Here is a 14,774-nt window from a genome sequence, read left to right on the forward strand (position 1 = left end):
TCGAACTATAAAAAGAATAGCGGAAATAATTTTAAAAGGCATGAGGCAAAATTAGCACAAGTACACCAGTGCGATAAGAAATGTTGTAATGGTAATTATGAAAAGAAGCATCCACATTCAAATTTAGATCCAGTAAATTCTCAAGAATTTGTACTGAATAACCAAAAAACACAAAATGGGAATGTAGTACCTCGTTACAGTAACCAACCTGTAATTAGTAGTAACATTGTTCGACCTGGATCCAGGGCCAGGGCCCTGGTCATGGAAATACATTAGAAGGCTGTTTTCCATATAAGTATATTAACTTTATGCACAAAATACCCACAAAGGAATGGTTGTTGCTTGAAGAAACAAGCTCAGCTACTAATAACTCACAGGAACATTAACATTCTGAGTTAACGGGCGGAGTGATGACCATTGGATCCCGAGTTGCTTTTGGTTTTTCTTCCGAATAGTTTCCTGCACCGAATTCCTTTAGAATCTAGAACTATACTGCAATCTTATTGCTTAAAAAACTGGACATGACCATAAAATAGAGACAAACTGAAGAGAATCAGAAAAAAAAGAGATGTCTAGACGAAATAAATTGAATGGAGCATTATATTTGTGGAAAATGTAATATGATATGACTAACGGAACAACTGTTATACCGAAGTGTATGGCCTTTCTATTTCATATAGAGTATTTTATACCTTTTGTGAGATATGATATAGATGGGAGGGCTTGTATAAATTTTGAAATGGGTGGGTATTGTAGCTAAAAGCTTGATTTACAAGAACAGATAAATCATGACTAACACAAAACACACAACACATCTTTCAAACAACCCTCACAAACAAGTGTGCCCGATTCTTCTTCATTTGCCGTTTCCATAGGGTTGCTTGGATTTCCTTTGGGGGACCTCAAATGGAAAAAGCTGGACAAGTCCGTTATGTATGAGATGATTTAACACCAAACCTGGCATCTCACTGAATTACCTGAGAGGTAGGGATCCTGGGGAAGTGGGGTTGGAAGGGTTTCCCGTCTTTGGGGATGTCTTCTTTCTCTTATTCGATCCTAGCAACCATACCTATATTTTTTTTTCTTTCTTTCTTACTTCTCATCTTGAGGACCTGTCTATTCCCTCTTTCCATATTCATAAACTTCTATCGCTGAAGTCCTTCCTTATTTCCAAGGTTACTAATAACCTACATCTTATCTTTAGATAAGACGGCCGAAGAATCAGACTACATGAACACCCATCCACATATACACAAATATACATTTCTATGCAAACATTAAATTATATAAGACAAAGCCTATCATGATGTGAGAACTGCGACTTGTTTTAGGGGAAAAGGTGTGTATACAGGGAATTATGTGAACATACATGGGAGGGAATTATGTGAACATACATGGGGAGTTATGACGGTTCTACATCAAATGTACATAAGAAGAGGTGCACATACATAACGAACAACCATAAAGTAGTAATGAGTAATGGATAAATAAGAGAGAGCCATGAGCAAAGAAATAAAACAAAAATAGGAGAAGAATACGTCAGGTTGATCACTAAGCAATGTCAGTGCAATAAAAACTCTGATGAATGAAGGATAATGGGATGTAAGTAGTATATATAGACATAATATCTATTGAAAGTGTAGAAGTTGATAAGGAGGGAAGGATTCTAGGGAGTGAATGATATATTAAAGAATGAATGCGAAGTTTAAAATAGATTTATATCTTTACCAGAAGATACTTAATTATGGTATACACAGAAATTTATATTAGGGTAATGAACCGTGAAGCCTACTCGGACAGGATAAGAGGGGCGTACCTGGCAATCACTAAGTATAAAGAGCAGGCGTACCTAGATAGGACAACCCGTGGCCTAGAAAATAGAGATGTTTGTAAGGGGTGTACCTATGAGAATGGAAAGAGGAAGTGCTCTCATAAGGTCAACCCACAAGCAAGGAATAGGTGCTGATCCTAGGAGAAGGGGACTGTATCGTGACGAAAGTCACAAATTTTATAGGAATTATTCTGGAAAGTGTAAATTCTATAAACGACTAGCATTATTATGTTTTGTGGAATTAAATGAGTCTCAAAAGAACACTTTCATTTTGCCCAGAGTTCCTCCATGCTACAACTAATGATAATAGTACATACTAGGAAAAAGGTAATACAAAAAGATAAGAACAGAAAATAAATTACTCATGCGTCGAACACCTGATGTTTTCGATTGCAATAGGAAATAAAGAAAAGAAAGAGTCCTCACAATTCCTAAATATTGGTAAAGCTGACTAAAACCACAAGTAAATGCTCATGTCTTATTACCAAAGTAAAATAAGAAAAGAATAGAAAGACAATAAGCGAAAGATTGTTCCAGAGAGGACAGAACTGTTATGGAAAGGAGAGAGATGTATATTAACATATGAAAAAATTGTATACTGTTAAGATATGAAATGTTGTTATGAGTTATATTACTTGCATAATAATTATGTATAAATTATCGCATGTTCGATCTGGAGGGGGACATGTAATGATTCGAGAATTTCTGTGTAAATTCTAGAACCACTCAGCCTTCTACCATCTCGAACACATGGTATTCTAGGTATGAGTGTGGGATGGTAAAATCCTACCTACTGCACATTGTGTGTGTGTGTGTGTGTGTGTGTGTGGGCGCGGGCGCGCGCGCGCTCAGGTTTAAAATCAGTCATGGGAAGAAAGTAGACCTGTCGGGCAATCCATATAGGTTTCAGTGCACGCGTAAGCAAGAACCATGGAGTTTTTATGCCACTCTGTGCTTATTGTGTCATTGACTATTGTTATGTGGAACAAGAACAGTTGAATAAGTACTCTTGTAGACTCTTGACTCAGCTTTGATAGAGGCAAAACGTATTTTCGGATTCATTTTATGAAAGTCATGGTAGTCAAGCCAACTTTCTTTTAACTGTAACTCATTTTGTTTCTAATGTTTGATGGTACGAGGTACTTACAGAAAGTTGCATATGCATGTTGAACGTGTGAATTATGTTGTGCATGAAAGTCAAATACATCATTAACTGACGAAAAGGAAAGTTTGTATGTCTACTCACTTTATAAGTAGAAAAAGGCTTAAAAGTTCCTGAACCTAGCTCTATTCGATGAAGAAGAAGTAAAGAGATTTTCCAGCAGCCGACTATCCTGCAAAGAAGAGGGGCTGCAAAATTCCAAGTAAGTCTCCTCGTAAATGAGGTTTGGGGAAATAAATCAATATAACCCACACCCCCACACACACTAAGTCATCAGAACATTAGACCACATGGAGAAAGGGTAGCTGTGCTCTTTTCCTAGTTGAAAATTAAAAAAATCCACTCCACTCCCCCCCCCCACCCCCCTCCCATCCCCGTAATGCTAACAACGATTGTCATGCTAGCATAATGCAATGTGACTGCCTAGGAAATGTCTGCAACAATACTGCGCAGTCTCCATTGTGTCAAACAGCAAATATTGCTGACCTGTATTGTATGTTAGAAGTTCCCCAAGAACTTCCCATACTTCGGTGGAACTTCTCATTAGCTTGAGTGAGTACAAAAACATTGCAATGCCTCTTCTTTCTCTTCTTCGTCATTCACCTTGCTTTTGTCCTGCAACTGCAGTTGTGAGGAACTCTGTGGCAGGTTTAAAACTAAACTTTCACAGTGGTGCCCACTGGTTACTGATTTCTGATGGGCAATCACCATATTCCATGAAAGAATAGGTTGACTGAGTTCTAAAGATAGATTACATGATGGTTCAGAGTGTCAGATAAAAACATTCTATTAACAATTCAATACACAAATTCATGAATATAGAAATACCTACCTTAGGTGTCAATAAAAAATACTGTGATGTATCTGGGCGAGTTGCAGCCTTAACCAGAAAGTTGAACACTGCACGTTCATTTCGAGGATCCATGCCCTGAAATCAGATAAAATCAAGTATAACATATTCCAGATCTTTATCTCATCAGCAATATTAAACCAGGTAACTGCAATGAAGTCCAGATATAACTGTGAAAAATAATTCAGACTAACTCACTTGGTTTATTTCATCTACACAGCGAAATGGCACGAATGTCAATTCTTGCAGCGCTATCATGTAAATTGCTGTTGCAACTGATCGTTCACCTCCACTTTGCAAGTTTTGGCTTAACTCACGTAGCTGCTCTCCATCTCTGTATTTTACTCTTATATGAAGACCATACTGATCGTAATCATTCTGAAACAATAACACAAAAATTGCAACTACTAAAATATTTCATACATCCAGGTAACAACATTACATGTCAATATGCTAACCTGGTCTTCTCCCATACTTAAAAGCACTTCACCAGCACATCCCATTTCTTCAAAGCACCTTCCAAAATTATTATTGATTTTTGCAACTAATTCTTGCAGTGGTGTCAGCCAGTCATTTCTACACCGCTCGAGGCCAGCTTGAAGTCTTTGAAGATTATCACGCATAGTACTGACTTTTGATTTACCTTCTATAATCTTTTTTCCTCTTGCTTCAAATTCTGCAATAACCTGAAATAATTCATAAATTCTACATACACAACCTAAAATACAAAAGTATCTTGTAGGCAACTTTTCACATTTTTCTTTACATACTGTGTAAATGTTTAATTCAAGTTTGCTTTCATCTTATTCGGATACATTTAATATTGTAATTTCTCATTTGTGAAGTCACTATTTCTGTGAAGTTAATTATGGAAAATTTCTCACCCCAGTGTCAACATCACCGATGAAATCTGCCTTTGCTTGTTCTGTTTGTATCTTCTTATCCAAATCTTGAACTGTTTGTTGCACATTTCTGAATGTATCTTTATTACCTTTCACATCTGCAATTGCCTTTTCTGCATCTCTGAGTAACTGTTTCTGCTGTGTTTGCAGTTCTGACAACTCTCCTTTCAACTTTCGAACTGTGTTCTAGAATGGGGAAAAAAACAAGAAAAATGGATTTTTTTTCCATTCAAATTACACACAATTGCTAGCTTAGCAATATTTGGAAAGCAAACGCCACTTCTTAAGCACATGATACGAGCTGAAACAGTGAAGAAGAAGAAGAAGAAGAAGAAGAAGAAGGAGAAGAAATACAACACTGCTAATAGTAATTAAGAATGAGTGTTGTGTTGTGTCATGCACAATGACAAGTTTCTTACAACACACACACACACACACACACACACACACACACACACACACACACACACGGTTGGTTGGTTGTTTTGGGGAAGGAGACCAGACAGCGAGGTCATCGGATTAGGGAAGGACGGGGAAGGAAGTCGGCTGTGCCCTTTGAAAGGAACCATCCTGGCATTTGCCTGGAGCGATTTAGGGAAATCGCGGAAAACCTAAATCAGGATGGCCGGACGCGGGATTGAACCGTCGTCCTCCCGAATGCGAGTCCAGTGTCTAACCACTGCGCCACCTCGCTCGGTGCAGTCTCTGGCAACTGAAACCCACTGCACTATGGTTTCAGTTGCTTGAGACTGTAGTCGTGTGTGGGAGTTGCGTTTGCAATTTTGTGTGTGTGTGTGTGTGTGTGTGTGTGTGTGTGTGTGTGTGTGTGTGAGGCCTTACTGTCTGAAAGCTTTATTTGTGACAGTCTTTTTGTTGCGACTATGTGTGACTCTCCATCTCCACTGTATGGCGAGTAGCAACTCTACTATATGGTGAGTAGTAACTTTTCTTTTCATAATATTGTTACATTCCTTCCTGGATTTTCCATTGTTTGATTTTTACAACAATTTCAAGTATGACAAAATGATTGCACAAGAGAAAAACTAAGTGAGCTTGTGAATCCGGAAGTAAACAATGTTTACACAAATTGCAATATCTGGAAGGAATCGATACACTGTTTTAATAAACTAAAGGAAAAGGAGATGAAAGTTGAGTTTTCCTCAAACATACAAAAAATTGTGTCTTATCTATGCTCAGTTCTATAAATGATAGCCAAGTTGGGGAAACCATCAAAAACCTAAATATGTATGGTCAATAGGAGATTTCACTCACTATCCTAACATGAGCCTCGAGTCTTAACTGTGTCACCCTAGCTGTATTTTCTCCATATAATATTTATGAAAATAAGATTTTCTGGACAATATAATATTAGCCATACAAAACATTACAACCCTCCCTCTTCTGTATGAATGAGTGCACCAGTGTTAACACACATAGTATGTGATGCAGTGGAGGGCGGCTATTCAAACTTGAAAGAGACACTTCCAGATAAGATAAGGTTGATACTGTCAAAAGAAGCTCCTGATAAATTAATGAGGTGAGATGGGGGGTTAAATCACAATAATGCCTTTTCTTTCCTAACCAGAAGTCTAACCGTGGTTTTTAAAAACTGATAATTTATATAGAATAATATTCATGTAATTTACAGAATTTGAAATATTAAGCATTTTAAAACTTGTGATTTATAAAGCTCAACAAAAATGCAGAATTTTCAGAGATTTAATGAAATTGCCTGAGATTTCCTTCATTTTTCCAGGTAAAATGTAATTCCCTTAGATCTCCAGGTTTTCCAGAAAAATCTACCGCCCTATAGTACAAGAAATACCAAAAAAAAGCTGCAAGGGTGTATGACCCCCTAACACACAGTATTAAGAAAGCTGTTAATTTCACCAACTTTGAGCATGGCTAAATTCTGATGGACCAGTAGATTTGAAAGTGAGTTCCACTATCATTAATCTCTATTGAAAACAGTCAATTCATAGTGAATCAACACTGAATAACAAACCTTCAGATGTTCGTGGTACTTCAGCCTTCTCTTGAGCAGACCAACTGCTGATTACAGGCAAGGCAAGTGACAGGTTAACAGTGTCTTGTAGTTTTTATATTAACCTCTACAAGTGAGGTAATAGGAACAGCATGTAGTTAATAATAAAAAGAATGCCCACTCCTCACCAAACAATAAAGTACTGAATGCTGTTGCTGAGCAAACTGCAAGTCTCAGTACAATTCTTGTGCAAAATTTGTCACGCATTCACAAGAACAAAGAAGAAAAGTAAACAAAGTAACTTGTAAATATGTAATAGAAGTACAGCAAACTTAGTATAGCTTAACAAGTACCTCAAGTTCTAAACATTTCTGCTTTATTTCCTGAGCATCATGCTGATACCTTTCCACTTCAGCTGCAGTGTCTTCTGTCTCATACTGTAGCAGCCTTAAGTTGTTCATCAATTCCACATATTCTTTTAGAGTTTCATGGGATTTACTTTCACTGTCTAAAGCATCTAAAATTATTTTCTGAAAAAAGAATTCAACTTTTATTCCAGTGCCACAAATGAATACTAATAGAAATACAATTTTATTTGTTAGAAAAGCTAACCTCCTTGTGAAATAATGAGTATTACCAACCAAATGTTCCAAGAAGGTTGAGGAGATTAAGCTATAAAGAAAAACCAGAAGAAAAAAAATAGAGTTCATAAATTAGAAGCTTTAATTTTTGCTCCCATTAGTTTAAACATCCCTGATAATTGCCAAGAGTGGGTGACAATTGCAAGAAAAATTAATAATGCTAATAATAACATGACAGAATAGTTAGGAAGAATAATAATCTTAATAATAATAATTATTACATAATTTTTTATTTTCTGTTACCCACTGCAGTATTCCTGGGTGGATTAACATGGTATTGCTGTTACTGATTCTCATCCGGATAAATGAGGAGGACTGGTATCAAGAAGTCATTAATACAGATGGCAAAATCAGAGTCCTTCATGAGTGATAATCCTGGTTTTATTAGGAAATAGTAATTACTCCGAAGCAAAGTTACACCGTACAGTGTGGTGGCGCAAAGAAAACAAATTAGTAACACATGAGGTAACTCTTTAAAGGAATCCACCCTCACCAAAATGCAATGCAAGCAGCCAATTGGATTCTAAGGGGGCAGGTAGTCTCATGCAAAAGGTGAGTTAGTGTGTCTTGGAAATCTTTAAGTGTACAACAATCTTATACAGTTATACTTATAACTTTCTTGGCAACCATTTTTATGAAGCAGCTGACTAAAGCGCTCTTAATAGAACTGCAACAAAACTGCTTTATGAATGAAGAAATTTCCTTAAAAGCAGAGCCCAAAGAAGAGTGATAATGAACATCCTTAGGCCTGTCTCAAACTTTGAACCTAGAAGTGATGGACACTGTTTGCTAAGAATGTGCAGTGAAAACAAAACATACACTTATTAATTCCCATGCCCAAACAAATAAAAAAATTAGAAGCATTTCTAAGAATAAGACATATGCTGGAAAATGGTTGAGAATGGAAAAAATTCCGGGACACCAAGTAAAGAACTTATAAGGTGATTTTAATGCACAAGTTGGATGGGAAACGAAGTATAGGAATATTGTTAGGTACATAAAAAAGATCAAAAAATTATGACAACTATAATTTTAAACTAACACATTTTAAACATCTGCTTAGGAACCAAGCAATGGCAATGACTCATGACAGCAATAGGAGAGTTCCAAATAAACCTTGTAGTTGTATCATTAAGGTATAGTTGAGAAATAGTGAATGTCTAAACCAAATGGGGATAAATATAAACTCTCACCTTTTTTTTTCAATAACAAAGTTCAGATTCATTTTTCTTAACTAAAAGAGCAACACAACAGCTGTATCCTGATTCGACAGCAAGAAACTAAAAGAAAACGCACATGAATTTAAAAAGCCAGCTTGACTAGTAGTTAAAGACTTTGAAAATACGAAAGTTCAGTTGGCACAGACAACAAAAGATATGGAAGGCCTCAAGAAGAAAACACACAAAGTAATTTGATAACAGCAAAAAGGCACTGAAGGGTCATTTCTTTTCTTGGAGAAAATACCACACATGCAATAAAAATTGAGCCTGGGTCATTTTTCAAATCCAACAACAAAGCAAAAATGAAGTGAGAAGATAAGGATGAAAGGGGGAATTACCCAACACAATTGAACAAAACTGTTAACAAAATGAGTCACATGAATTTTATAAAAAATTTAGAAAGATAATACAATCTCCATCTCCTCTCTGTAATCAAAGGAAAGGTGAAACTTTAGTAAAATCAAATGACAAAAACCATTAAATACTTGCTAAATAGTTTAAGACATTTCTAAGCTATAAAAACTAATTAAACCAAGAGATAAGAATGGACTCTCCCCTCCCCTGGACTGCAATGAGATAAAATACAATACCAAGAGGCTAAAAAACAACAAAGCTACTGATCGAAATTACATTACAGCAGAAGTACGGATGCTCGCACCTAAAAAAGGAACACATGTTTCGTACAAAACCACAGTAAACATGTGAAAGAAAGAAGAACTAAAGGATGGCTGGAAGTTAGACTTGATTCATCCTTCGTAAGAGAGAAAACACTAAAGAGGTGAAAAATTATTGTGGCATTTCGTTACTCCCACTAACATACAAATCCTGTCACCATCCACTTAAAGCAACTGTAACAACAAACTAAGCATAAACTCAGATAATATCAAGATGGACTGCAAAAAAGGTTTACTGACAGCAGAAATAATACTGATCTTAAAACATTAATAAGATACTATATGCTGACAGGAAGACAATATGCTTCTGCCTTCATACATTTTAAAAAGCCGTATGACTATCTACTTAGAGAAAGGTTTTGACAACGTTGACTGAAATTCTGAAGGTGGCAGGGGTAAAACACAGGGAGCGAAAGGGTATTTACAATTTGTACAGAAACCAGATGGCAGTTATAAGAGTTGAGGGGCATGAATGGGAAGCAGTGGTTGGGAAGGGAGTGAGACGGGGTTGTAGCCTATGCCTGATGTTATTCAATCTGTATATTGAGCAAGCAGTAAAGGAAACAAAAGAAAAATTCGGAGTAGGAATTAAAATCCATGGAGAAGAAATAAAAACTTTGAGGTTCACCGATGACATTGTAATTCTGTCAGAGACAGCAAAGGACCTGGAAGAGCAGCTGAATGGAATGGACAGTGTGTTGAAAGTAGGAGATAAGATGATCAACATCAACAAAAGCAAAACAAGGATAACAGAATGCAGCTGAATTAAATCGGGTGATACTGCGGGAATTGGATTAGGAAATGAATTGCTTAGAGTAGTAAAGGAGTTTTGCTATTTGGGGAGCAAAATAACTGATGATGGTCGAAGTAGTGAGGATATAAAATGTAGACTGGCAATGGCAAGGAAACCGTTTCTGAAGAAGAGAAATTTAACATCGAGTATAGATGTGTCAGGAAGTCGTTTCTGAAAGTATTTGTATGGAGTGTATCCAGGTATGGAAGTGAAACATGGACGATAAATAGTTTAGACAAGAAGAGAATAGAAGCTTTTGAAATGTGGTGCTACAGAAGAATGCTGAAGATTAGATGGGTAGATCACATAACTAATGAGGAGGTATTGAATAGAATTGGAGAGAAGAGAAATTTGTGGCACAACTTGACTAGAAGAAGGGATCGATTGGTAGGACATATTCTGAGGCATCAAGGGATCACCAATTTAGTATTGGATGGCAGTGTGGAGGGTAAAAATCGTAGAGGGAGACCAAGAGATGAATACACTGAACAGATTCAGAAGGATGTAGGCTGCAGTAGGTACTGCGAGATGATGAAGCTGGAACAGGATAGAGTAGCATGGAGAGCTGCATCAAACCTGTCTTTGGACTGAAGACCACAACAACGAATATCGACCATTATGCACTACTTAACATAATGGCTGAAATGGGACTTAATGAAAAACAACTATGAAGTAACATTAGCACAGAGACCAAAATAAAATTTCTACAAAGTTTCTCTAAACCCCTTGTAATCGGAACAAGGGTTCAATAGGCAGATGAATCACCACTACTCATCTTCGTTACACGATAAAATAGTACAAGAATGGTGCAAGGAATCTGTTTAAACCTTTAAGGATTGGGGCTAAGAATAATGGCCTGGAAGAAGACTATACAACTTTTGCAGACGATATATGTATAATGACAGAATATTTTGAAATGGCAGCAAAACAAATTAATATTCTGAAGTAAATGGCAGAACAAATCGCCTGCAAGTATCTTTTGAAAAAACAGAAATAAAGTCACATATCAAAGTCAATGAAACTTAGTTTAACACCATATACGGAACAACAGAACTTATCGATGGCTTTAAATACTTGTGTAAATAGGTTACAGCTAATGGAGTACATAAAGAAGCCTTGGAAGTATGAGCGGGAGAAATGGAAACATCATTTCAAATCATGAAAAAACATTTACAGCAAAAAGTGCTTACCTGTAATTACCTAAATTTACCAATACAACTCTGTCATTAAACTAGTGTGTTTATATGAGAATTTCGGCTCAAAAATTAATTGATCATATCAAAATGTCAAAATGTCAAAATTATTCTGAAAACTGCAAGGCTACATAAGTCTCTCAATAAATCTCAAAATCATCATAACCTGAAATAGAAAATCAAACCAGAAAGATCATACAAATCCATTATCACAAAGGTCTGAATAACACTCACCTTAACAGTCTTTTTGAACTTTTCTTCTTCCTCTTTAATATTAATCTTATTCTTTTCAAGTGAATTTATGTGATTTTGCTTAATCTTAATGCGTGCACCGAGTGCCTGCCGATTCTGCACAATTTCTTGTATTTGTTTTCTCTTATTAACGAGCTCTTTCAATTTGCTCTCTCGATGCATTAATTGCTGTACCACTGTGTGATGATCATGTGAAATTTGCTGCTTCTCCTGTAATAATTTTTCTTTCCTATGAAGAAATAAACAGCCAAGTACTGAATTAGGTCTTCTTTCATGTAATGGGAACTTATTGGTAATGAAAACTTTGGCATGATCCATATACAGGGCGTACATTAAGTCCAGGAACAATTTCAATTATTTATTACACAAGAACCAGATATTGTACAGATATCATACGTATGTCATTTTAAAGAGAAACCCTGAAAGCTTTTTTTTTTTTTTCATGTACACCACCACAGCATAGTTTGGTGAGCGTTGTGTGTGTTGGAGTTCGACAAAAACAAGTGTGCTACAACTGTTCAACAGATGTTTAGAACCCAGTACGGTAAGAACCCACCAACAAGGAAGGTCACTTACCACTGGCACAACAAATTTGTTATGACAGGTTGCTTGTGCCCGGCAAAGAGAAGCGGACGTCCCAGTGCGAGTGAAGTGAATGTGGAGCATGTACGAGAGACATTCATTAGGAGTCCAAAGAAATCAGTGCGTTGTGCATCCCATGAACTTGAAATGGCTAAAACAAAAGTGCGGAAAGTCCTGCGGCAGAAGCTCAAATCATTCAAATTGGAGCTAGTGCAGAAGCTCAACGACGATGAAAAAGACAAGCGTTTTCAGTTTTGTTCGCAGTTACAAAAACTGAACGAGAATGGGACGGCGTTGTTGATTGCTTAATTTTTAGTGATGAAGCCACTTTTCACGCCAATAGGAAAGTGAACAGGCATAATTGTTGAATATGGGGTACAAAGCATCCACACGAATGCACTGAACTTGAGCTAAATGTTTTTTGCGCCTTGTCAAGTTGAAAACTGTACGGGCCATTCTTCTTCACAGAGAGCCTACATGGACATGATGCAGCAATGGCTGATGCCTCAAATGCAATCAGAATCTCCGTTCATCTTTCAGCAGGATGGGGCTCCACCCCATTTTCATCATGAAATTTGTGGGCACCTGAACACAGAGCTGCCGCATTGACGGATCACCCGTGCCACACAAGGGGACAGCTGTTTCATGAAATGGCCTCCCTGACTACCAGATCTCATTTCATTCGACTTTTTTCCATGGGGACACATTAAAGATATGGTGAATGTACCACCTCTAACACGTTATGTAGCAGAGCTCCAGTAGGGAATACGGGAAGCGACTGCCATAGTTGATGATGTCATGCTGGGACGGGTACGGCAAGAATTCGATTACCGTATTGATATCTGCCAGGTCAATCATGGTTGGTTGGTTGGTTTAAAAGAGTGGGGAAGTGACCAAACAGCTAGGTCATCGGCCCCTTGTTCTGAATAAAACAATGCCACAAGGTCGAGAATACAACAAGCAAGACTGACAACACAAAATGGAGAGAAAGGAAAAACCACAAGAACGACGGAAGGGCAACACACACTTAAATGGAAGAAAGGGGAGATGAAAAGCACAGAAATGCAAGAAATAGGTAAAAGAGATTAAATCGACAAAACAGATTACCATTGCTGACTGACAATGAGAATAAAAAGGAGAAGCCAGCCCACTCTGCACCACACTAAAACTCCACCCTAAAAGCACAAGGGTGGAGGACACAGAAGGACAAAGGACATGTGCTAAAATTTAGATCAAATGATAAAACCCACTCTCACGAATAAAACGTAAAGCTGTCAGATAAAATTAGCAGCACCGAATCCGGTAACCAAAGATTTCGTCGCAGGGTAGTCAAAGTGGCACAGTGCACCAGAATACGGGCCACTGTCAACTGGGCGCCGCATTGACACTCAGGCGGTCTTCATGGCACAGGAGGTAACCATGGGTCACCCAAGTGTGGCCAATGCGGAGCCTGCAGAGAACCACAGAGTCCTGACGAGAGGCCCGCATGGAGACTGCCATACATTCATAATCTCTGTAATGGCACACAGTTTGTTGTGCATACTGAGACTACGCCATTACGTCTCCCAAGGATGAAAAACCTGGTGACATAAAAACGAACACAGGTCAGTTTTTGGAATGCCAATCGTCATAAGCAGTTTCCGTGTAGCCTGTCTGGCCAGTCAGTTAGCAAGTTCGTTGCCTGGGATTCCGACCGGTGCTGGGGTCCACACAAACACCACTGAACGACCAGATCGTTCCAGGGCATAGATGGACTCCTGGATGGTCGCTACCAAAGGATGACGAGGGTAGCACTGGTCGATAGCTTGTAGGCTGCTCATGGAGTCAGAATACAGAAGAAACAACTCCCTAGGGCATGAATGGATGTGCTCAAGAGCACGAAATAAAGCCAGCAGCTCTGCAGTGAAAACACTGCGCCGGCCGGAGTGGCCGAGTGGTTCCAGGCGCTACAGTCTGCAACCGCGTGACCGCTACGGTCACAGATTTGAAGCCTGCATTGGGCATGGATTGTGTAATGTCCTTAGGTTAGTTAGGTTTAAGTAGTTCTAAGTTCTAGGGGAATGATGCCCTCAGAAGTTAAGCCCCATAGTGCTCAGAGCCATCTGAAAACACTGCAGCCATCGGGCAAGGAATGCTGTTCAATATGTCCTCCATGGACATACGCGAAGCCTACATGGCCATCAGCCATTGGTGTAAACCACTTCATGGCCTCGGTACGTGTCAAGAATTGAGATGAAGTGACAGCGGAGAGCCGTGGGACGAACTGAGCCTTTAGGCCACGTGAAAGATACAGGCGTAGCTGCGGCCTAAGTGTACACGATTGGACCTCGAGTACAGGTGGTAAAGGCAAGGACTCCAGTTCAGATAGAAGGGATCAGGCATGAACTGCAGCTGTAAGCCCTGACCTGGGCTGCCGATGCAGGAGATAAACCGCTGTGGGTGGGAAAAGGAGACGGTAATTTGGATGAGCAGGAGAACTAAAAACATGTGCAACGTAACTGGTGAGCAGTTGTGCATGCCTGACCTACAATGGAGGGACTCTAGCCTCTGCAAGGATGCTGGTCACCGGACTTGTCCTAAAAGCTCCTCTCGCTAGTTGAATGCCAAAGTGGTGCACTGGGTCGAGTAAACACAGTGCTGAGGGTGCCGCTGAACCATAAACCAGACTCCCATAGTCAAGCCGGGATTGA

General features: G+C 38.5%; 1 protein-coding gene across 2 annotated transcripts in view; it reads right to left on the reverse strand.

The window, feature by feature from the left end:
* The window catches only part of LOC126188918 (structural maintenance of chromosomes protein 5), a 166,692-nt gene that overhangs the window by 13,973 nt on the left and 137,945 nt on the right, over window positions 1–14,774 (reverse strand). For both annotated transcript variants that reach the window (XM_049930631.1, XM_049930630.1), the window contains 6 exons: window positions 11,485–11,731; window positions 7,083–7,259; window positions 4,728–4,931; window positions 4,302–4,529; window positions 4,042–4,221; window positions 3,826–3,921 (listed from right to left, as the gene is read on the reverse strand). In XM_049930631.1, coding sequence (XP_049786588.1) covers window positions 3,826–3,921; window positions 4,042–4,221; window positions 4,302–4,529; window positions 4,728–4,931; window positions 7,083–7,259; window positions 11,485–11,731 — 1,132 coding nt within the window. The remainder of the gene's footprint in view (window positions 1–3,825; window positions 3,922–4,041; window positions 4,222–4,301; window positions 4,530–4,727; window positions 4,932–7,082; window positions 7,260–11,484; window positions 11,732–14,774) is intronic.

Source organism: Schistocerca cancellata, chromosome 5, assembly GCF_023864275.1.
Source record: "Schistocerca cancellata isolate TAMUIC-IGC-003103 chromosome 5, iqSchCanc2.1, whole genome shotgun sequence".
Taxonomy (NCBI): Eukaryota; Metazoa; Arthropoda; class Insecta; order Orthoptera; family Acrididae; genus Schistocerca; species Schistocerca cancellata.